At 37.2% G+C, this 16,797-nt stretch overlaps 1 protein-coding gene across 2 annotated transcripts; it reads right to left on the reverse strand.

Moving 5' to 3' along the window:
• Nucleotides 1–762: 762 nt before the first annotated feature.
• Nucleotides 763–16,449, reverse strand: LOC148846732 (proteasome subunit alpha type-5-like). 2 transcript variants are annotated; one of them, XM_088949298.1, is made up of 10 exons: nucleotides 16,030–16,449; nucleotides 15,824–15,872; nucleotides 15,645–15,726; nucleotides 15,120–15,200; nucleotides 5,684–5,797; nucleotides 5,505–5,606; nucleotides 3,383–3,441; nucleotides 2,386–2,488; nucleotides 1,210–1,275; nucleotides 763–1,122 (listed from the first exon to the last, which is right to left on the reverse strand). In XM_088949298.1, the coding sequence occupies exons 2-10, from the start codon at nucleotides 15,835–15,837 to the stop codon at nucleotides 1,030–1,032; spliced, it is 714 nt and encodes a 237-aa protein (XP_088805424.1). In that variant the 5' UTR covers nucleotides 15,838–15,872; nucleotides 16,030–16,449; the 3' UTR covers nucleotides 763–1,029. The 2 variants fall into 2 exon arrangements, with proteins under 2 accessions (XP_088805424.1, XP_088805425.1); XM_088949299.1 differs by having other exon boundaries at nucleotides 15,824–15,863; nucleotides 16,030–16,446.
• Nucleotides 16,450–16,797: the final 348 nt, after the last annotated feature.

Consider the following 16,797-nt stretch of genomic DNA (forward strand, 5'->3'; position numbering starts at 1 on the left):
TCAACCACCCAGGTCAATAGGTCATTGAACCCAATGGTTTTTGGCCAATGACCGGGTTTGGGGTAAAACAGAACCAATTGCCTGAACGATTCACAGGCCAAATGGTCCAAGCTTACGGGTCAACTGCAGTTCAAAAACCATGGTATAAACCATCCTTGTGGGTACATGTACCACCCCGTCAAATAGATGATGACTGTCAGACAGGCAAACGTCCAGATCATTATCACTCTGGAATAATGAATAGATATGGTCCAACTAACAACAAATTTCATCACAGAATTTTGATTTCATTTGCGCTTAACGAAATCAAGATCATTAAATTTCAGGTTGGAAAAGGTGGACAACATTTTATAAATTCGGCCAACTTGATCAAACTACAAGAAATTTACTGATAAAGATACAGTACATGAAATATCAATTTCTAAACTTTTTTTTTTGCGTAAATCTTACTTTTACTGAAACAATAATAAATACATTTATGTAAACATGAACATAAATGCCTGCATATATATTCATTTATGCACGAATGTGAATATTTTGGCAGCTCCAGTTCATACCAATGACGATAAATCTAGATAATAACTTCATACTTATGATGGCATTGGAACTTGATTGTTGAATGAATCAACCCAAGGAAGGAATTCCATATTAAGTTTTCATTCAATTTGAAACTTTGCTTTATGACTTTTGAGGGGGGTCGAATGATTAACCATATCTTACGAGGCATCTCCATTTCTTGGCAATGGTAATTAGAAAACCCAGTTTTTCAAGGATCGAGATCAACCAATATTTTAAAAGTTCTAATGAAGAATGTTTGAACATTGTTGTTGTATCTTAACCAAATGCAACTAAATTTGCAGTCCCATAGTCTAAAAACTGAATTGGTTTTAACACGTTCAGCCATTAAAAAAAAAGAGTAGAGGTTGTTTTACTGCTTAGGATACCTGTTGCAAGAAAAGGAAAATCCCTCAAATAAAATAGTAAAAGATGTATGATGCATTGCATAAATGAAGACGTAGTTGTTCTCTTTCATAAGCGACTAATGACAGCTTCCACCTCAGAAGGAGAGTATAGATGATAAGTTGGAGCCACCTTTGCTATATCGACATTGTTTGGAGTCACCTAAGAACAAAAACCACAACTCAATTTGAATGGCTATATAGGAAGCAACAGAAGATAAGCGTGTTGTTTTGTATCTAGAACACTTGCCTTTTCCTCCATTACTTGCTTCAAGATGGAAAGAGCTATTGTTTCAGCTTCCTGAAGAGTAATATCCTGCATGCAAATGGCCGTAACAAAAAAAAAACACACACACACACGCACACAGATTCAACAACTGGTCAAAGCTCATTTTGTCAGGAGATTAGCAGAAAGTTAAAAATTTTGGCCAAATACTCCTTGTATCATTTCTTCTCAGTTTGACATAGATTTTGGATTTCTTGGTTAGATTTCTGAATCTAAAAGTTTGTTCATAAACTTCTTTTGAGATCAAATTAGCATCCCTTGTGTTTCTAAGTATGTCTTCGGTATAGCTTACATTTATTAAATAAATGTTTGTACTTGATTTGTCTTTAAAACTGAGAGAAGTACTTGATAAACTGTTTATTGACAATTAGGCGCCACATCAGTGGAACAGTGAATAAATGCTGAACTGTTGGGGGAAGTGTTAAAATGAAACTTCCCCCAACGGTTGGTGTGCACATAAATCAAGACCTACTTTTGTGAATACCTATGCATACAGATCAGCACGACGGGATAAATGCTGATTTGGCAATGACATGGCACCGCTTATCAAATAAACGGAAGCCATACAAAATCATGCCTTTCTCATGCTATGGACTGTTATTTGTGGGCCTACAACACCCCAATATCAGTAGATATTTTACTACATAACTCGTTTAGAAAGGTTTACAAAGTAGTAAACCAAGGATGTTCAGTATTAAAACCTAGTTATTGTTTTATTTATCTCATTATTTTCTAGTAATTCTGTTAAGCAGGTAAACTTGCCAAACTTAAAAACGGTTCTGATCCATTTCAAACTACTGACTATTGTCTAGAATTTCAGTTGTCCTGCACATCAGCGAAGCTAAAAGTAAGAAATTTGTAGACAACCAAAGTGGTGTTCGGTGGCACTAATTTTACCTCTGACCTCTAAAAAGTTAGAAAGTCAGAGGTGTCTAGATTTCCAGATATCAAATAGTGCAACCAAACAAGCCCCAAGAATGAAGAACAAAAGAAAATATATACATATGTTTGTGCAAAAAAAATGCCAAAGGTTAGGACCATATCCAGTCCACCCCTCCTAAGAGACCAGAAGCTGGGACCAACATTGAATGATGGCAATGTATGTGCATAATTTGTTATGTAAGTAGAAGATATCAATACCTTATTGTACTGCTCTTGCAAAGAGCTGTCTGCTCCTTCAGAACCCGAACCTATAGCCTTTGCATTGCACTGCCAGAATGTGCCAGATGGATCTGTGTAATACCTACAGTACAGATAATATGTATATAATTAAGATACATGCCCAAGTTTTGAAATCCACGAAGTGTTGTAGGAGCATTATGATTCTACTAAGGCTGCCCACCCCCCCCCCCCAAAAAAAAAAAGAAAAAGGAAACAACTTCAAAGTATTGTTGTGGGAGCAATTGTAATTCTATCAAGAACGCCAAAGTTTTGATACTCCAAAAGATAATGATGTCAAGGTCTATTTGTTATACTGCTTCAGCAATATCCTCATTTCTTCTAGGCATTTCTGATAACACTCAAAATGTCCAGCTAAATAAACTTGGTGTTTCAAATTAGGAATTAACTGTCTCACATCCATTAAGGCATTAAAGCAGTCATATGCATCAATATTGTTCCATTGACCTCAAACTTTTGTCTAAGCCCTTAGCATATGTAGATTGTAGAATTATACAAACTTCAGCCATGACAGAAACTAGATTTCTAGTCATGTACAAAGTAGATTGCAAACCATCTACAACACCAGTGAGAAGTGATTTGATACAAAGTTGAAAGGTCTAGAAGAGCCAGGGGCAGACCCAAAAGGACATTGGTTGAAGTAGTGAAATGATTTAGGGACCTCCAACTTCAACAGATGATGGCACTGGACAGAGTGAAAGGGTGGAACACGAATCATGGAGCCAACCCCATATAGTTGATTAGTTAGGACAAGACTTAGTTGTGGTACTTGGGGAGTCCCAGCTCACTACATTTGTTAGTCATATAGAAGGCATGGAAAGTTCGTAAAGATCTCAAAATTAAGTAGCACTGCTAATATCAATATAACCTTAGCAGTGCCAAACTGAAACTAAAAGACATAATTTAAGTCAAAATTTAATATAAAAGTCCAATAACTAAATGGGGAGAAAGTACTCACAGGCTAGGACCGTTCTCGTCATGACCGGCAATGAGAAGAGATACCCCAAAAGGTCGAGACTGTACAAAAATGAAATTGTCATCCATTAGACTGTACAAAAACAAAATTGTGATCTAGAATAATCCCTATGTATCTTGCTTATAAAAGCAATTCAACATCCATAATGTCATCAATTTTATTCTGTTTCATTTTAATGTCAACCATAAAAAACATACAATCAGTTTCCTTTACATTGCATTTCTTTTCAACACTTCAAGTTGAGTTTGCTTCAACATAAAATGGACTTAACGAATTTCAGCTTGAAATACTTGAGTTATATTCTTGCCCCTTTTACAATCAAAACCTTGTTTTCTATGTCATTCACATATAAAGTTTGGAACAAATTAGAAGGGGTAGAAAAGTTTTCAATGTAAAAGTGATGAAAATAGTAGTAAGAATATTTTACCTTGGAAAAATTTTACACCCATTTTATGGAGAAACAAAAGCAGCCTTAAGAATTAAGATAAAATAGAATGCCAAATGGGAGCAAAGAAAATATTCATCAAAAAAAAAAAAAAAAGGGAGCAAAGAAAATAAACAAGGGACAGTCCTTTGAAAAGGGTTTTATTTTAGTTGATATGTTTAGGTCATTCAGTAGTGAAGAATGAAGATAACTATGAAATCCCATAATCAGCCCCTAGGAGAACTTGCAAATCCCATTTGACTTATGCTTGAGCTGGGTCATATTCTTGCACTGCAACATACAGTTGGAAGCAACCAATTGATTATAAATAACTTAGATAAATTTTAGCATTGAAAATCTTGTCCAATATCTAAAATGCAGGATTGACATTCTGTGATACCTGGACATTTGTATATGCCAGCATTGACACTTTTAAATATTTAAAATGTAAATGGTATGTTTTAACAAATTATACTATAAAAGTTCTGCAAATCTTAGAAAGTTAATTAAATTTGGCAAGACAAGTTTTGAGAAATGACATTTGGCTTCAAAACTAGATATAAGTTCATGAAAAGCATATATGGGACACCCTTACTCAAATCCATGTCCAGGATTTTAGGAAATGGAGTCATATCCCTGTCCTATATCTGTGCCCATGCTCATACCAATATCCGGGTATCATAGTTGACATAAAAACATTCTTGAAGTAAATAGAAAAAAAGAATAATGATAATACTGGATCAGCCATCCTGGGTTAGGCCTCTCAGGTCTTGGATACATTTTTCTTGTTTTGCTTTGATATTGTCTTGTTGAACTTTTGACCTTTGTGGTTACTTCTTGATTCCCCCTCTTTATACTTTGTTTTTTTCTTTTTTGGATAATTACCCTCTTTATACCTTGTTTTCATCTTCTTTTCCAATTAATGTATTTTCTTTTACCAGTCAGGAAAGCAAAATGAATGATGAAAGCAAGTACTCAGGCCAAAAAGTAATGCTTATTCAGAAAAACAAGTAATTAAAATTATCCATTGAAATATTGGTTTCTTAAGAGGATATTTTATATGTCATCAGCTTGTAGCCATAAATTTTAACTCCTGACTGCAACAGAGATACATCAACAAATACCAATCAAAAGAGCATAGACATAGCAATTAAGGATTAACAACTAAAAGGAACTGTTAAAGCTTCCAGCCTAATGAATATGGCCAGTGAAATGAGAAGGCTTTACAAGGGCTTATATTTTGAAGCAATGCAAAGCAATAAAAAAAGAAGCATGGAAAACTGAAATTTGAATTTTTTTATTGGTAAAACTGCAAAATGATAATCAAAGTACAGATGAAATTAAAGATGACAACTGCAGAGGCTTTATGCTAACATTTTGGAATGATTTAAAAGATAATAAATTGATATGAAGATTAAATATGATGAAATTGTGCAGAAGTTCTCATCAATTCAGTTTATTTGAACTAAGCCACCATGTGCCCATGATGCTCGATACCATAATCAGTTTCCAACAGACAAGAAGTCAAAAATGATGGTTCTTTGGACATAACTTTTCATTTTAAGGGATAACAAATTCAGATGAGAATTAAATATGATGAAATCATGCAGAAATTGCACTAAATTATCATGTGCCAAATACAAAATAATACTAATATTCAAATGGTACAAAGTTAAAAACCATGGATTCTTCATCTCCTTCACCAAATCGTAAGGCAAGATCGCAAAGAGCTTGAGTAGTAGATTCCACAGTCATTGGTTCCCCATATGAGAATCTGTGATTCTGGTAAACAGAATTACATAAAATTAGTAATTGCCCTATGTTTCAATTACTAAGAGAGAAAGTGAATAATGCAGCACCTGAGTTTCAACTCTAGCATGTTCAACAAGTGTACGGGCATCAGCAATCAGTCCACTCATGGCGCACCCTATATGCTCGTCAATTTCCATAATTTTCTCCACACTACTGGGCTCCTGCAACAGAGATTAAAAAAGACATAAATTCATGTGAGTGCATACATTGCATAATGCTATAGAAGGTTTCAGAATAGAGAATAATAATAACCAGCAAGTGAGTCACGAAAAGCATCTTAAATAGCAAAAATCATATCTGGCTGGAAATCAATCAGAAACAAGGAAACACTAGCTAAATGCAAGTTTTTCTTTTTTTTTTTTTTCCATTAGCCAAGACTTGTATATCTTTCTACCAAAGTTATTGTCTATATAGGAAACAAACTCTGTTCTATATGTACAAGCTCTCTTCTTCAGGAGACATGACTTTACACAATAATGTAACATAAACAATCACATTGGAATGCAAAGGCTTTGTATAAATACAGGAACAAGTATAAAACCTATTGTGCAGGAAATGTGGTCCCCTCCAACACAACAAAGAATAAAGTTGAACTTTGATGGGAGATCTAGAGGTAACCCAGGACCTTCAAGTATAGGGGGAGTATTCAGAGATGGAGATGGGAGATTGTTTTTTTTTATTTTTTTGATAGATTGGAGATGGGAGAATTGTTGTTATGTTTTCTGGGCCAATAGGGGTGGGAGACTCACTGTGAGCAGAAGTGATGGCTCTGCTTCAAGGTGTAAAATATGCCAAGCAATTGGGATTACACCAAGTGGAGATAGAAGGAGATTCTAAATTGTTAATGGACTGACTGCAATCAGGCAAGTTGGGAGCATGATGTATCAACATCCCATACAGGAAATTCCCAATATAAAAAGGGAGCTTGATGCAGGCTTCAAGTGGAAAAGAAGATTATCCTTGGGTTGTTTACACATATGTAACTATGTTTATACATGCATTTCTACAAATGTGTGTGAATATTCATAAACTGTTAATTGCGGCCAACAGTTTCTAGCATATATTTATATAATGCAGTACATGTTTGAATGGTTGCTCTTTTAGGCTGGATTTATCACAATTGCAAGAGTGCTCTGATACCCCACACCCACCTCATTTTCTGGTTGATAACAGCAAAATGTCATGTTAATGTGTAAACATGAAGGTAACAATGCATAAGTACACCCCGTGAGTTGAAATTAGTTGTAGTTTATTATACTAGCCAAAGACATACAGATAAAATAAAAATATACACTCACTAGGTAACACCCCTTTGAAAGATGTCTTCTTTTTAATGAGTACCCCCAAAAAAAAGAAAAAAAAAAAGAAAGAAACTTCTCCTTTTTAGGAGACAAACTCTTTAAGCACTAAGCACCAATCTACCAGCAAAACAATAGGCTAATATAGTAACTTCTAACAAAGACCCCACTCACCTATCAAAGGATACAGGGGAAAACCCAGCCCTCTAATTTGAATAGTTCCCAAGGGCCTATGCTATTGCTCATTTGCTCCTGCCTAAAATCCAAGCTATGATAATCTTTTTTTATAAACAACAGAAATATTTCATTAAAGAGAAAGAGACCGCCACATTGCTCAGAAAACAAAGCAGCTGGTCAAAATTAGTACAAGGGATTAAAAAATAATACAAACTTAACCCATAGAAAGATATTACAAATTACAACCTGGCCTTGGGCATCCCCATTCAAACTGTTCTTTTTTTTTTTAAATAAAAAATCATATTCCATTAATTCAAAGATTGGTTACATGAAAATCCCCTTAGAGAGGCGTGAGGTGCCGCCTCTCCAAACAGAAAGCGCAAAAACTACATCAAAGAGTACATGGATGTTAAAACAAGGGTTACAGTTGCGCCCAGAACAATGTCTCCCTATTTGTCCCTTGTTTTGCCAAGATATCAGCAAATGCATTAGCTGATCCCCCAACCCACTGTACTGTTACAGATATATTCCTTGTCAGCCATTTGAATTTCTTTAACTCTTGTAGCCCCAAGTGACATCCTCCGGATTATTTAACCAGTCCACCACTGTCTTAGAATCCCCTTCAATCAGAAGCTGCTCCACACCCATTTCTTTTGCAAGAAGTTTTCCTTGTATTCCAATAAAAAAAAGAAGTATTCCTTGTATTTCAGCTAACAGCTATGCCCGGATAGAGTTCCCAACACCTAATGGGCCCGAGTAGAGTAAGACAACCTCTCCAGCCTCATTCCTCAGTACACCTCCCAACCCTGAGGGACCCGGATTACCCTGGCTGCTCCCATCAAAACTCAGCTTCAATGAACTGAGAGGAGGGGGGACCCAGCTAGTCAATACCTTTACCTTGGAGGAGGAACAGCTTGCTACTGATAACCAATCCCTCCAACAATCAGTAAAGGAGAAATGGTTAAACAATTCCAGAGTCTTTAACCAATGTATTGACCTGTACGGCTGTACATAATGCAGTCCTTCAAGGCTTGACTGCTCCTTCCCTTTTCTTGGAAGATCATGGCATTCCTTTCTTCCCAAACTGTCCATAACAAGGCTGCCCGTGCAAACCTCCACATTTTATGGGGCCAAGAGAACATAGCAGGGTTAAAGATTGCGCTTGCTTCTGCTAGCATATCCCAACTACACCCAAACAAAGATAGAATCCAAACCTAGAGCTTTGCAGTGACACTAAAAGCTGTTTCCTTGCCACTCCTGCCCTGGTTAACGAGTCTGCAAGTCCATTAGCACATCTAGGCTCTAACTTGAATGAACTATTCAATATAGCAGACTATCTCACTATCAACCTAGGAATCATATATTGATTTCTTTTTTGAGGAAATCATATAGATTTCTCATCCAGAAAATTATAGTTTGATAGTCTCCCTCAACCTCCACTTTCTTCAAATCTTCCATACTCATCAAATTTAACCCCTGAATCAAAGCATGTATTCAGTATTCAGCCCTTAAGGAATGTCCAACACCAACGGGACCAGAAAAGCAAAGTATCATGAGCCCATTGTGATCCCTGACTACACCCCTCAATACCTGAAACTCCCAGATTACCTAGGCTGTACCCATCAAAATTGAACTTAATTCTCCCTACTGTTGGTGCATTCCATGTAGTCATTATTTCTGGTTTTCTCACTTGGAAATCTGCAATGATTTTCCAGCCCCTTAAAAGGTCATTTAAGGAAATATCATTGAATTCTTCACATACCAAATCCCAATGAGAAACTCCTAACATAGTGACCTCAATCAAATCCCCCAAACCTTTAGTCTTTTCCTAAAAATTTCTGGCATTTCTTTCATTCCACAGCTCCCATAGAACAACTCCCTGTACACAGTCACAATATTGTTTTTTTTTTTTTTTATAGGAAACTGTAACTTCCATTCGATAATTGAAAAGATTACAGGCTTACCACCCACAAAATGGATGGAAAAAAATCAAAAACTTACAAATACGCCCAAAACAAAGCCTCCCTAGTAACTCCTTGCTTAGCTAAAGTGTCAGCCATTCCATTTGCTGACCTTCTTACCCAATTAAAGTGCACCCCAATCCCCCTTGCTAAGCTAATAATCTCTCTTAGAGGCTGTCTAAGAGACCACACTCCCAGATTTCCAGTTTGCATCCACCCTATTACTAGCTTGGAGTCACCTTCCACTTCTAATTGTTGCATTCCCCATTGTTTTGCTAATTTCAAACCTTGTAGTAAGGCCATTACTTCTGCCCTTAATGAATCTCCCACCCCAATTGGACCCAAGTAAAGGGCCAAGACTTTTCCTTCCTCGTTTCTGTACACACCCCCAACTCCCGACTGACCTAGATTACCCAAGGAGCTTCCATCAAAGTTTAGTTTCACCTTGAACTGAGGCGGTGGTACCCAACAATCTTGTACCGCAGTGGAGGAAGGCGAAGATATAGCTATAGCACTCCAATTGCTAATTAAATCCGCTGAGGAAAAATCCTTGAAAAGATGATGTACTTTCAGCCAGTGCATAACCTTGATGGTGACATCCTCCACAAGTGCTTCCTTGGATTTTTCTTGCCCTAGGAAGATCCTATTGTTTCTCTCTTCCCAAATTGACCATAGGATGGCAGCTCTTGTTATTCTCCACATTACCCTACCCCTTTTCCTTGGTTGTCAGATGAAGCTAGAGTCAAAAAGGTTCAGCACACCTGAGGGGGGTTCCATCTGTAACCAAACAAAGAAGAGAACCAATCCCACAAATAATAAGCAAAAGGACAAGAAATCAAAAGATGAGTCGTCGTCTCACCATTTCTTAAGCAAAGGTAACAAACATGTGGGGAAAGGCTCCAGTCTGGATTTTTTCTTTGAAGTACATCCATAGTATTGATCTTTTGAAGAGCCACTTCCCAGCAAAAAGCCCTAACCTCTGTAGTACAATATTGTATCTCTTTGTAGTACATTTCCACCCATCTGGTACTAAATAAATCCTTGACCTCTCTTGGTGCTACCCAAACACAACCAGCCAAAGAAGAGAAATGTTCCCAACACCTGGGTGCAAAAGTGCAATACATAGTCCCTCTAGTTTTGGGGAAGCCTTGGTGGATTGTGTTCGTTCTGCAGATTTGTATTCAGTTTTCTGCTTGTTTGTGTTGGTGTTTTGTTGTTTTGTAGTGCGGAGGTGCCTTCTTGTCACCTCCTACTCTGTAACCTTTTTTCTTTTAATAAAATTTATTTTATTTATTCTTCAAAAAAAAAAGTGCAACACACAAGATGGTTGGTGTTTTCCCTGCTCCTCAAACAAAAGATAGACATGAGGAGAGAGACACCAGTTTTCCTGCTTCCTTTGGAACCTCTCAAAGGTGCTAATGACTTGATTGGCGGCTTCCCAACAAAAGACCTCTACTTTAGGATGAATAGGGCAACACCACACCTCTAGCACTAGGAATGGGTTCAGGTTCACTTTGTTTCATTGGCAAAAGGTTTGTAAAAACAAAAAAGAGGCACAAGCAAAGAGTCCATTAACATCAGGTTCCCACACTCTCCCATCTATCCTCAAAGAGCATATGTTCCTGTTGAAGGATGTCACGTAGGGCAGTTATTCCATCCATTTCCTATTCCCTCAAAGCGCTCTTTAAGCCCAAGACCCAAACCCACCCTCTCTATCAAATGTTACCAAGCCAGCAACGGGTTTGTTTTTGAAGTGGATATATTATATTTCCAGGAAATGCTTGTAGGAAGGTAGAATCTTCCCGAAACTTCACCTTGGTTCAAGAGACAGCATCATACCTTATGTGTAATGTGTTGTAAGTAGGTTGGAAGAAGGGCCAAGATTGCTTTCCATGGGCTTCTTAGAGTGGAATTTCTGGCATAAACTGTGTCCCACCCATTAGGATGCCGCCCATAAATGCTTTTGATTACTAAATGCCACAATACCTTTCTCATTAGGGAACCTCCACAACCATTTGCCTAGAAGAGACAAATTTTTCTCCTGCACTCTCCTAAGAAATCCCTTCCTGAATCCATGAGATGATATTTCTTTTTCACTTCCTGAATCCCATAAGAAATCCCTAATAATTTTTTCTATTCTTCGCACAACTTGCATGGGTGCTTTAAAAGAGACAAAGTAGATTGGAAGGTTAGACAAAGTTAATTTGATGAGGGTAAGTTTTCCACCCTTTGAAACGTAGCTTTTCTTCCAACTGTCCTTTTTTTTTTGAAAACCTCTCAATCACCACCTCCCAGAAAGAAATATCTCAAGGATTACCCCCTAAAGGTAACCCTAAATAGTAAATACTTAATTGGCAACTATTTAATCCCACAACCCAAGATAATTGCACACTCCTCCAATTCTCTATCTTCCATTTGTAAACCCATCAAATTACATTTGGCAAAGTTGATTCTCAAGCCAGTGACTCTTTCTAGTATCTCTAGAATTCTCCTAAGAGCTCTCACATTATGAAACTCCCTGAACTCGACCAAAATCAAGGTGTCATCAGAAAACTGCAAATCAGAAACAATTCGGCTCAATCTCTCCACCCTAAAACCTCTAAAAATGTCTCTCACATCTACCCTCCTCAAAAGTTTGCTGAAAATTTCCACCACCAAGATAATTAAAAAGGGGGATAATGGGTCCCCTTGTCTAATGCCTCTCCTACCCTCCCAATCAGCACGATCTTAAACACAAGCCCCTTCCTCAATTTTTTGAAGTCTTCCACTGCCTCATTAGCTATAAGAATATGATCTAGGATTTCTCTGTTTTTAACAAAAGCTCTTTGTTTAGGTGGCAACCAGATTAAACACATTCTTTAGCCTCACGAATAATACCTTAGCCACAATCTTATACAAACTTGTGGTGAGACTAATTGGCCTAAATTCACTTGTTGAAGTTACATCCACATATTTTCAAATCAAAGAGATAAAAGTAGCATTTATTGCCTTTCCCACTTTGCCTCTAACTAAAAATTCATCAAATATTCTCTTCAGATCCTCTTTGATCACCTCCCAGCATTCATGGTAAAAGGCCATCGTAAACTTTTCAGATCCAAGCTATGATAACCTGCAAAACTTCTTCTATGAGTGTCATTTTGTAGTCCATCAAAACCGATAATTTCATTCCGTGAATCAGAAACACTAAGACAGTAGCTTAGCATCTTGCTGAGTACCTCTACCAGCCAGTCCAAAACATGCTATGATGATCATACTGAAGTTGTTTCTAAGCATTGCTTCAACCCTCTAAGAGTTCTTTCTAGGCATAGGGGAGCCCAGATCACCACTGCATTCTATTACAGGCAAGGATTAAAATATCGATACAGACCAATACTCCGGTAGGGGCGTATCAGCCTGTATCGAAGCTTGCTCCACCCCCCCCCTTTTCTTTGAAACTGGTTCAGAGGGGTCAGCCTAAGGCTGGTCTACCCCCTGAACCAGGTCACACCCTGATACAACCCCTGTAGGGGCGTATCGTTAAGCCAATGATATGATACGCCCGATACGGGACGTATCGTTGGACAGCCCAAATTTATTAACCTAATTGATAGTCAGAAGAATAATCATTGCTTGGAAGGATCTCTTCTTAGTCTAGAATAGCTAAGCATTCATTTCTTCCCATATATCCCAAACCAGAGCATGCATCAAACATTTCATGATTTTTCTTTGTGATAAGATACCATGAATAAAGATAATAGCCCTTCAAAATTCATGATCCTTCTCTGCCACTAAGTTAATGTGGATGAGATTAATAGCCTTTCAAAAGATTGCATAAATATAAGATAGACGAGCAATGGATATGTGAAAAGGGTGCAAAGTGTCTCCACATTGTGATATTTCAGTCACATACAAGAAGTAACACCAACTCTTTTTGTCTGTAGCATTTCATATGTGTTTATCCTCCCCATGAGCAACCTTTCCAGCAAAATGTATGCATCCTTTTGGGAGTCAGTATCTTCTATAGTTTTTCTGATAGTAATCAATATCAGTATCTTCTATGGTCCTTCATAAGAATAGGAAACAGGATTCCTGTTCCCATATAAAAGTAGTTTGAAAAGAAGACAGGTTACAAAACCCATATTAAATCATCCCTGCTCTTATTGGAAAGAAATACACTTTAGAAGCTATCAAGGAGTCAAATGATGTTCTCATAATTGTGGTCCCATGAACCTGTCTTGAAACCTGGGTTCCAAGCTAGACACTAACCGAATTCAAATCAAGAGGAAAAATCAATCGGTTATGCATTGGGGATAATGAGCATAATCCAAGAAACTTCCAGTAAAGACGGGATCTCCCCTATCACAAATCCTCGCAGAACCTAACTCCATCCCCAGGCAGTGTCATAGCTGATGCAGATAGAAATGTTCTTTTCCTTTTCTTTCTTTTCTTGACAGTTAACATGCTCTGTTATGTGTACAAAGGTATGAAGCATGGAAAAGATCAATTGCTAAGGAAATAATAAGGAGACTCCATTTCCTAGTCTAGCATTCATTAATTTGATGGTCATATTTTCTTTTGATTGCCACGTGGTATAGGCCATACTGCTCATCTAGGAAACTCCAAAGTTATTTTCCTAGAAATGACATATCCCTCTCCCTTATGCATCGTGTCTTCAGTCCCCCTCTTCTTTGTTTTTGCATACCATGTTCCAAAATCCACCAAATGATCTATTTGGTGACCTCAAGAAAAGAGTTACTCATCATTTTCTCATTTCTGTTTGCAATTTTAATTAGAGCATTTAAGAATAACTTATAGACATGAGGAGGCTATTAAGTTAGATATAATAAACATCATACCCTGCCCCCCAAATGAGATGTAACTTTTTCTCCAATCGACCAGTTTCTTGTTGTATCTCTTGAATATGGGATCCCAAAATTCATCTACCTAGTGTTCTCCAAAAGTAAGCCCAGAAACCTCATTGACCAATTTGTTAAGTTGCATACAGGATTGAGGCAATGCAATCAACTTGTAATGCATATTTTGTTCATGTAAACTCTAAGTCATCAGAAATTCCAAGCTATCTATGATTTCCTTCATGGTGGAAGCAGAATTACTCTTATCTTTACAAGAAATAATGGAATCATTTGCAAACTGAATATATGAGATGGGGAATAATCTCCCATCATACCATGAAACCTCCGATCAACATCATTGAGGTGCATAGAAAAGAAAAGAATTCCCATTTGGACCTTGCCCAGCCCTTTTTTGAGTGGAAAGAGAAAAAACATTCAAGTAAACATTACCAACAATGAAGAAACAAAACCATATAGATACATTGTTCAGTCCAATTTCTCCATCACTCCTCAGCTTCAATATTTTATAGGAAAATCCCAAGAATTATGGATCCACTCAAATGATTTTCAAGTCCATGTTACAAACTAGGGTTCATTTGCATCGTTAACAAATTCATTAGCTATTAGTATCTAATAGACTAATACATGCATTGCCTTCCCTTTACAAGGTTCCTTGAGTCTGTATTTGTTAACATAAAATGTTGTGTTGCTTATTAATATAGTAATATGTATTGATGAATTTCTGACCATTTACAAAATCCCATGGGAATATTTATCATACTCCAAATATAATGAGTTAGAGAAACTACACACAAAACTGGAGTCCAGATCCCACAACACTATCTACAAGCCTACTCATAAAACACTAAAGCCACACACATCGGAAACATCTCAGTTGTCATTCATGGAAAGATGTTACATATGCACGGATGTAGTCTCATATTGGTGCATGTGGGTGGCGTCTTTGTGGGTAGCAGATCCAAGGGAAAAAAAAACTTTTCCCTCAATGAGTAGATAAAATAGTTACTGTCTGCGTATATATATTGCAATGCATGAGGAATTATATGCATGTATATAAATTACTTTAATTTAACACAAAAGGGACAACACCAAACAAGATGAGTTAAATAAAATAATAATGACCAATGGCTGAAAAACAAAATACATAAAGTAAACATCAACAAAATATAAATCAACTAGATAAAGGTGAACAACCAGCAATGGTGAAGTTATGCGCTTCTCTACGGCAAGCACGACGCCTTCCTTGGTCTTTATCCCAATTGCGGTTGAGCCCAACTGCAAAAAACGCGAGTTCCCTCAATAAACAACCGCATGTAGTCGGTAGAAATCTCAACAGCCTCAACCCAACTGCAGAAAAATCCAATTTCAACGAACACAATTTCTTTCTACAAAGAACTCGTTTTTCCTTAGTATTTAGTAAAACGATCCCAATTCAACCCAACTGCACTGAAACAGGGTATTATCACCGAAAAAATAATTGCACTAAGGAAGAAAGAGGAGAACAGGAAATAGGAAACCGCGCTGAAACCCAACCGAAAGAACACAAATACCCCATAAAGCACCGTCTTTGAACCCAACTACGAGAAACACAAATACCCTTCATAAAGCACCTTCTTTTAACCCAAATGCATTCACACCCAACTGCAATAAGCACACATTTCCTCCACAATTGACCCTCCTTTACTTGACCAAAACACAAAGAAGCACAAGTCCGATTACCTTGATAGCCTCAATCGCATATTCAACCTGAAACAACCGCCCCTCTGGAGAGAAGGTGTTGACACCTCTATCATATTCAGTCCTTCAGTTACCCAAAACAAAACAAATCAATAAAAATAAAACAAAAGTTGAGAATATGTAGACAAAAAATCCCGTAGTTGGTATCAATATGTTTTCACCTGGTAAGAAACATCTTCGATTCGACTGGAACCTTGCAATCTGCACAATCTAAGATATAGCCAGATGAGATTTCAGAGACCTTATTCTACTCTGAATGTAACTATGGGACAAAGAATTGAACTTTAGATCTGAATAAAGAAAAAAAAAAAGACAAAATTCCAGTACAAAAAGAAATAAGGCACATTGTAGAATAGGGGCTTCTTACCTCTGCGTTTATGAGAGTGAAAGAGAGGTTCTTCGGTTGGACCTAGGTGCAACCGTCCAAGTGTGTTTTTGGAGAATTGTTCAAGCTTGCGAAACAAGACAGTGTGGTTGCTGGTTGGTTCGCCAAGGAAAAGATACTTGATGCTTCTAATCAATTTTCTAAAACTGGAAGTCTGGAACGATGGCTGGACTCACGCCCGGATCGACCAGCTCGAAAGAAAAGATATTGATTCGCTTTGGACCTAGGCCTAGAACTCCGGCCTTTTACTTTTCAGATGGGCCCGGCCCAGTTATTAGGTAATCTAAGCCCGATACCATAATACGAATTCATCCTGACAAAGTAAGGTGTCAATTGGCTCGTTGATAAGGAGACCGTATTAATTCCTCACAATTTTGTGAGGACGTTGCGTGGTTCATGAGTAAAATAAGAGAAGGGTAAAATATAAGATTTTATAATAATCATATAAACCTTTCCTGTATTTTGATATTAAGTAAAAACCTCAATTGTAATTTAATTTAAAAATTAAAAAAAAAAAAGACAAATTTCATAAACTGTTTAATTAATTGACAAACTCTATCTTTAATATTTATATATTATCTTAAAGTATTCTTATTATTTTTAACAATTGATTAATTAATCCCTTATCGTTAGGGTTCCGTTGTAATCCCGTTCACATACCACATCAAGTGATTGTTATATTTTAACAAAATAACAATAATACCCTTGTCTTCACCCCAACGCCGGTGTTTATCAGTTTAGGACCAGGTG

Source organism: Nelumbo lutea, chromosome 6 (genome assembly GCF_056320005.1).
Source record: "Nelumbo lutea isolate HS-2025 chromosome 6, American lotus-T2T, whole genome shotgun sequence".
Lineage (NCBI taxonomy): Eukaryota > Viridiplantae > Streptophyta > Magnoliopsida > Proteales > Nelumbonaceae > Nelumbo > Nelumbo lutea.

Excerpts from the sequence above, each read along its gene's own strand:
- LOC148846732 (XM_088949298.1), bottom strand. Across the intron at positions 2,489-3,382 it reads GACGAGAACGGTCCTAGCCT|GTATTACACAGATCCATCTG; the intron begins GTGAGTACTTTC and ends TCTGTACTGTAG. Across the intron at positions 1,276-2,385 it reads TGCAAGAGCAGTACAATAAG|GATATTACTCTTCAGGAAGC; the intron begins GTATTGATATCT and ends ATTTGCATGCAG.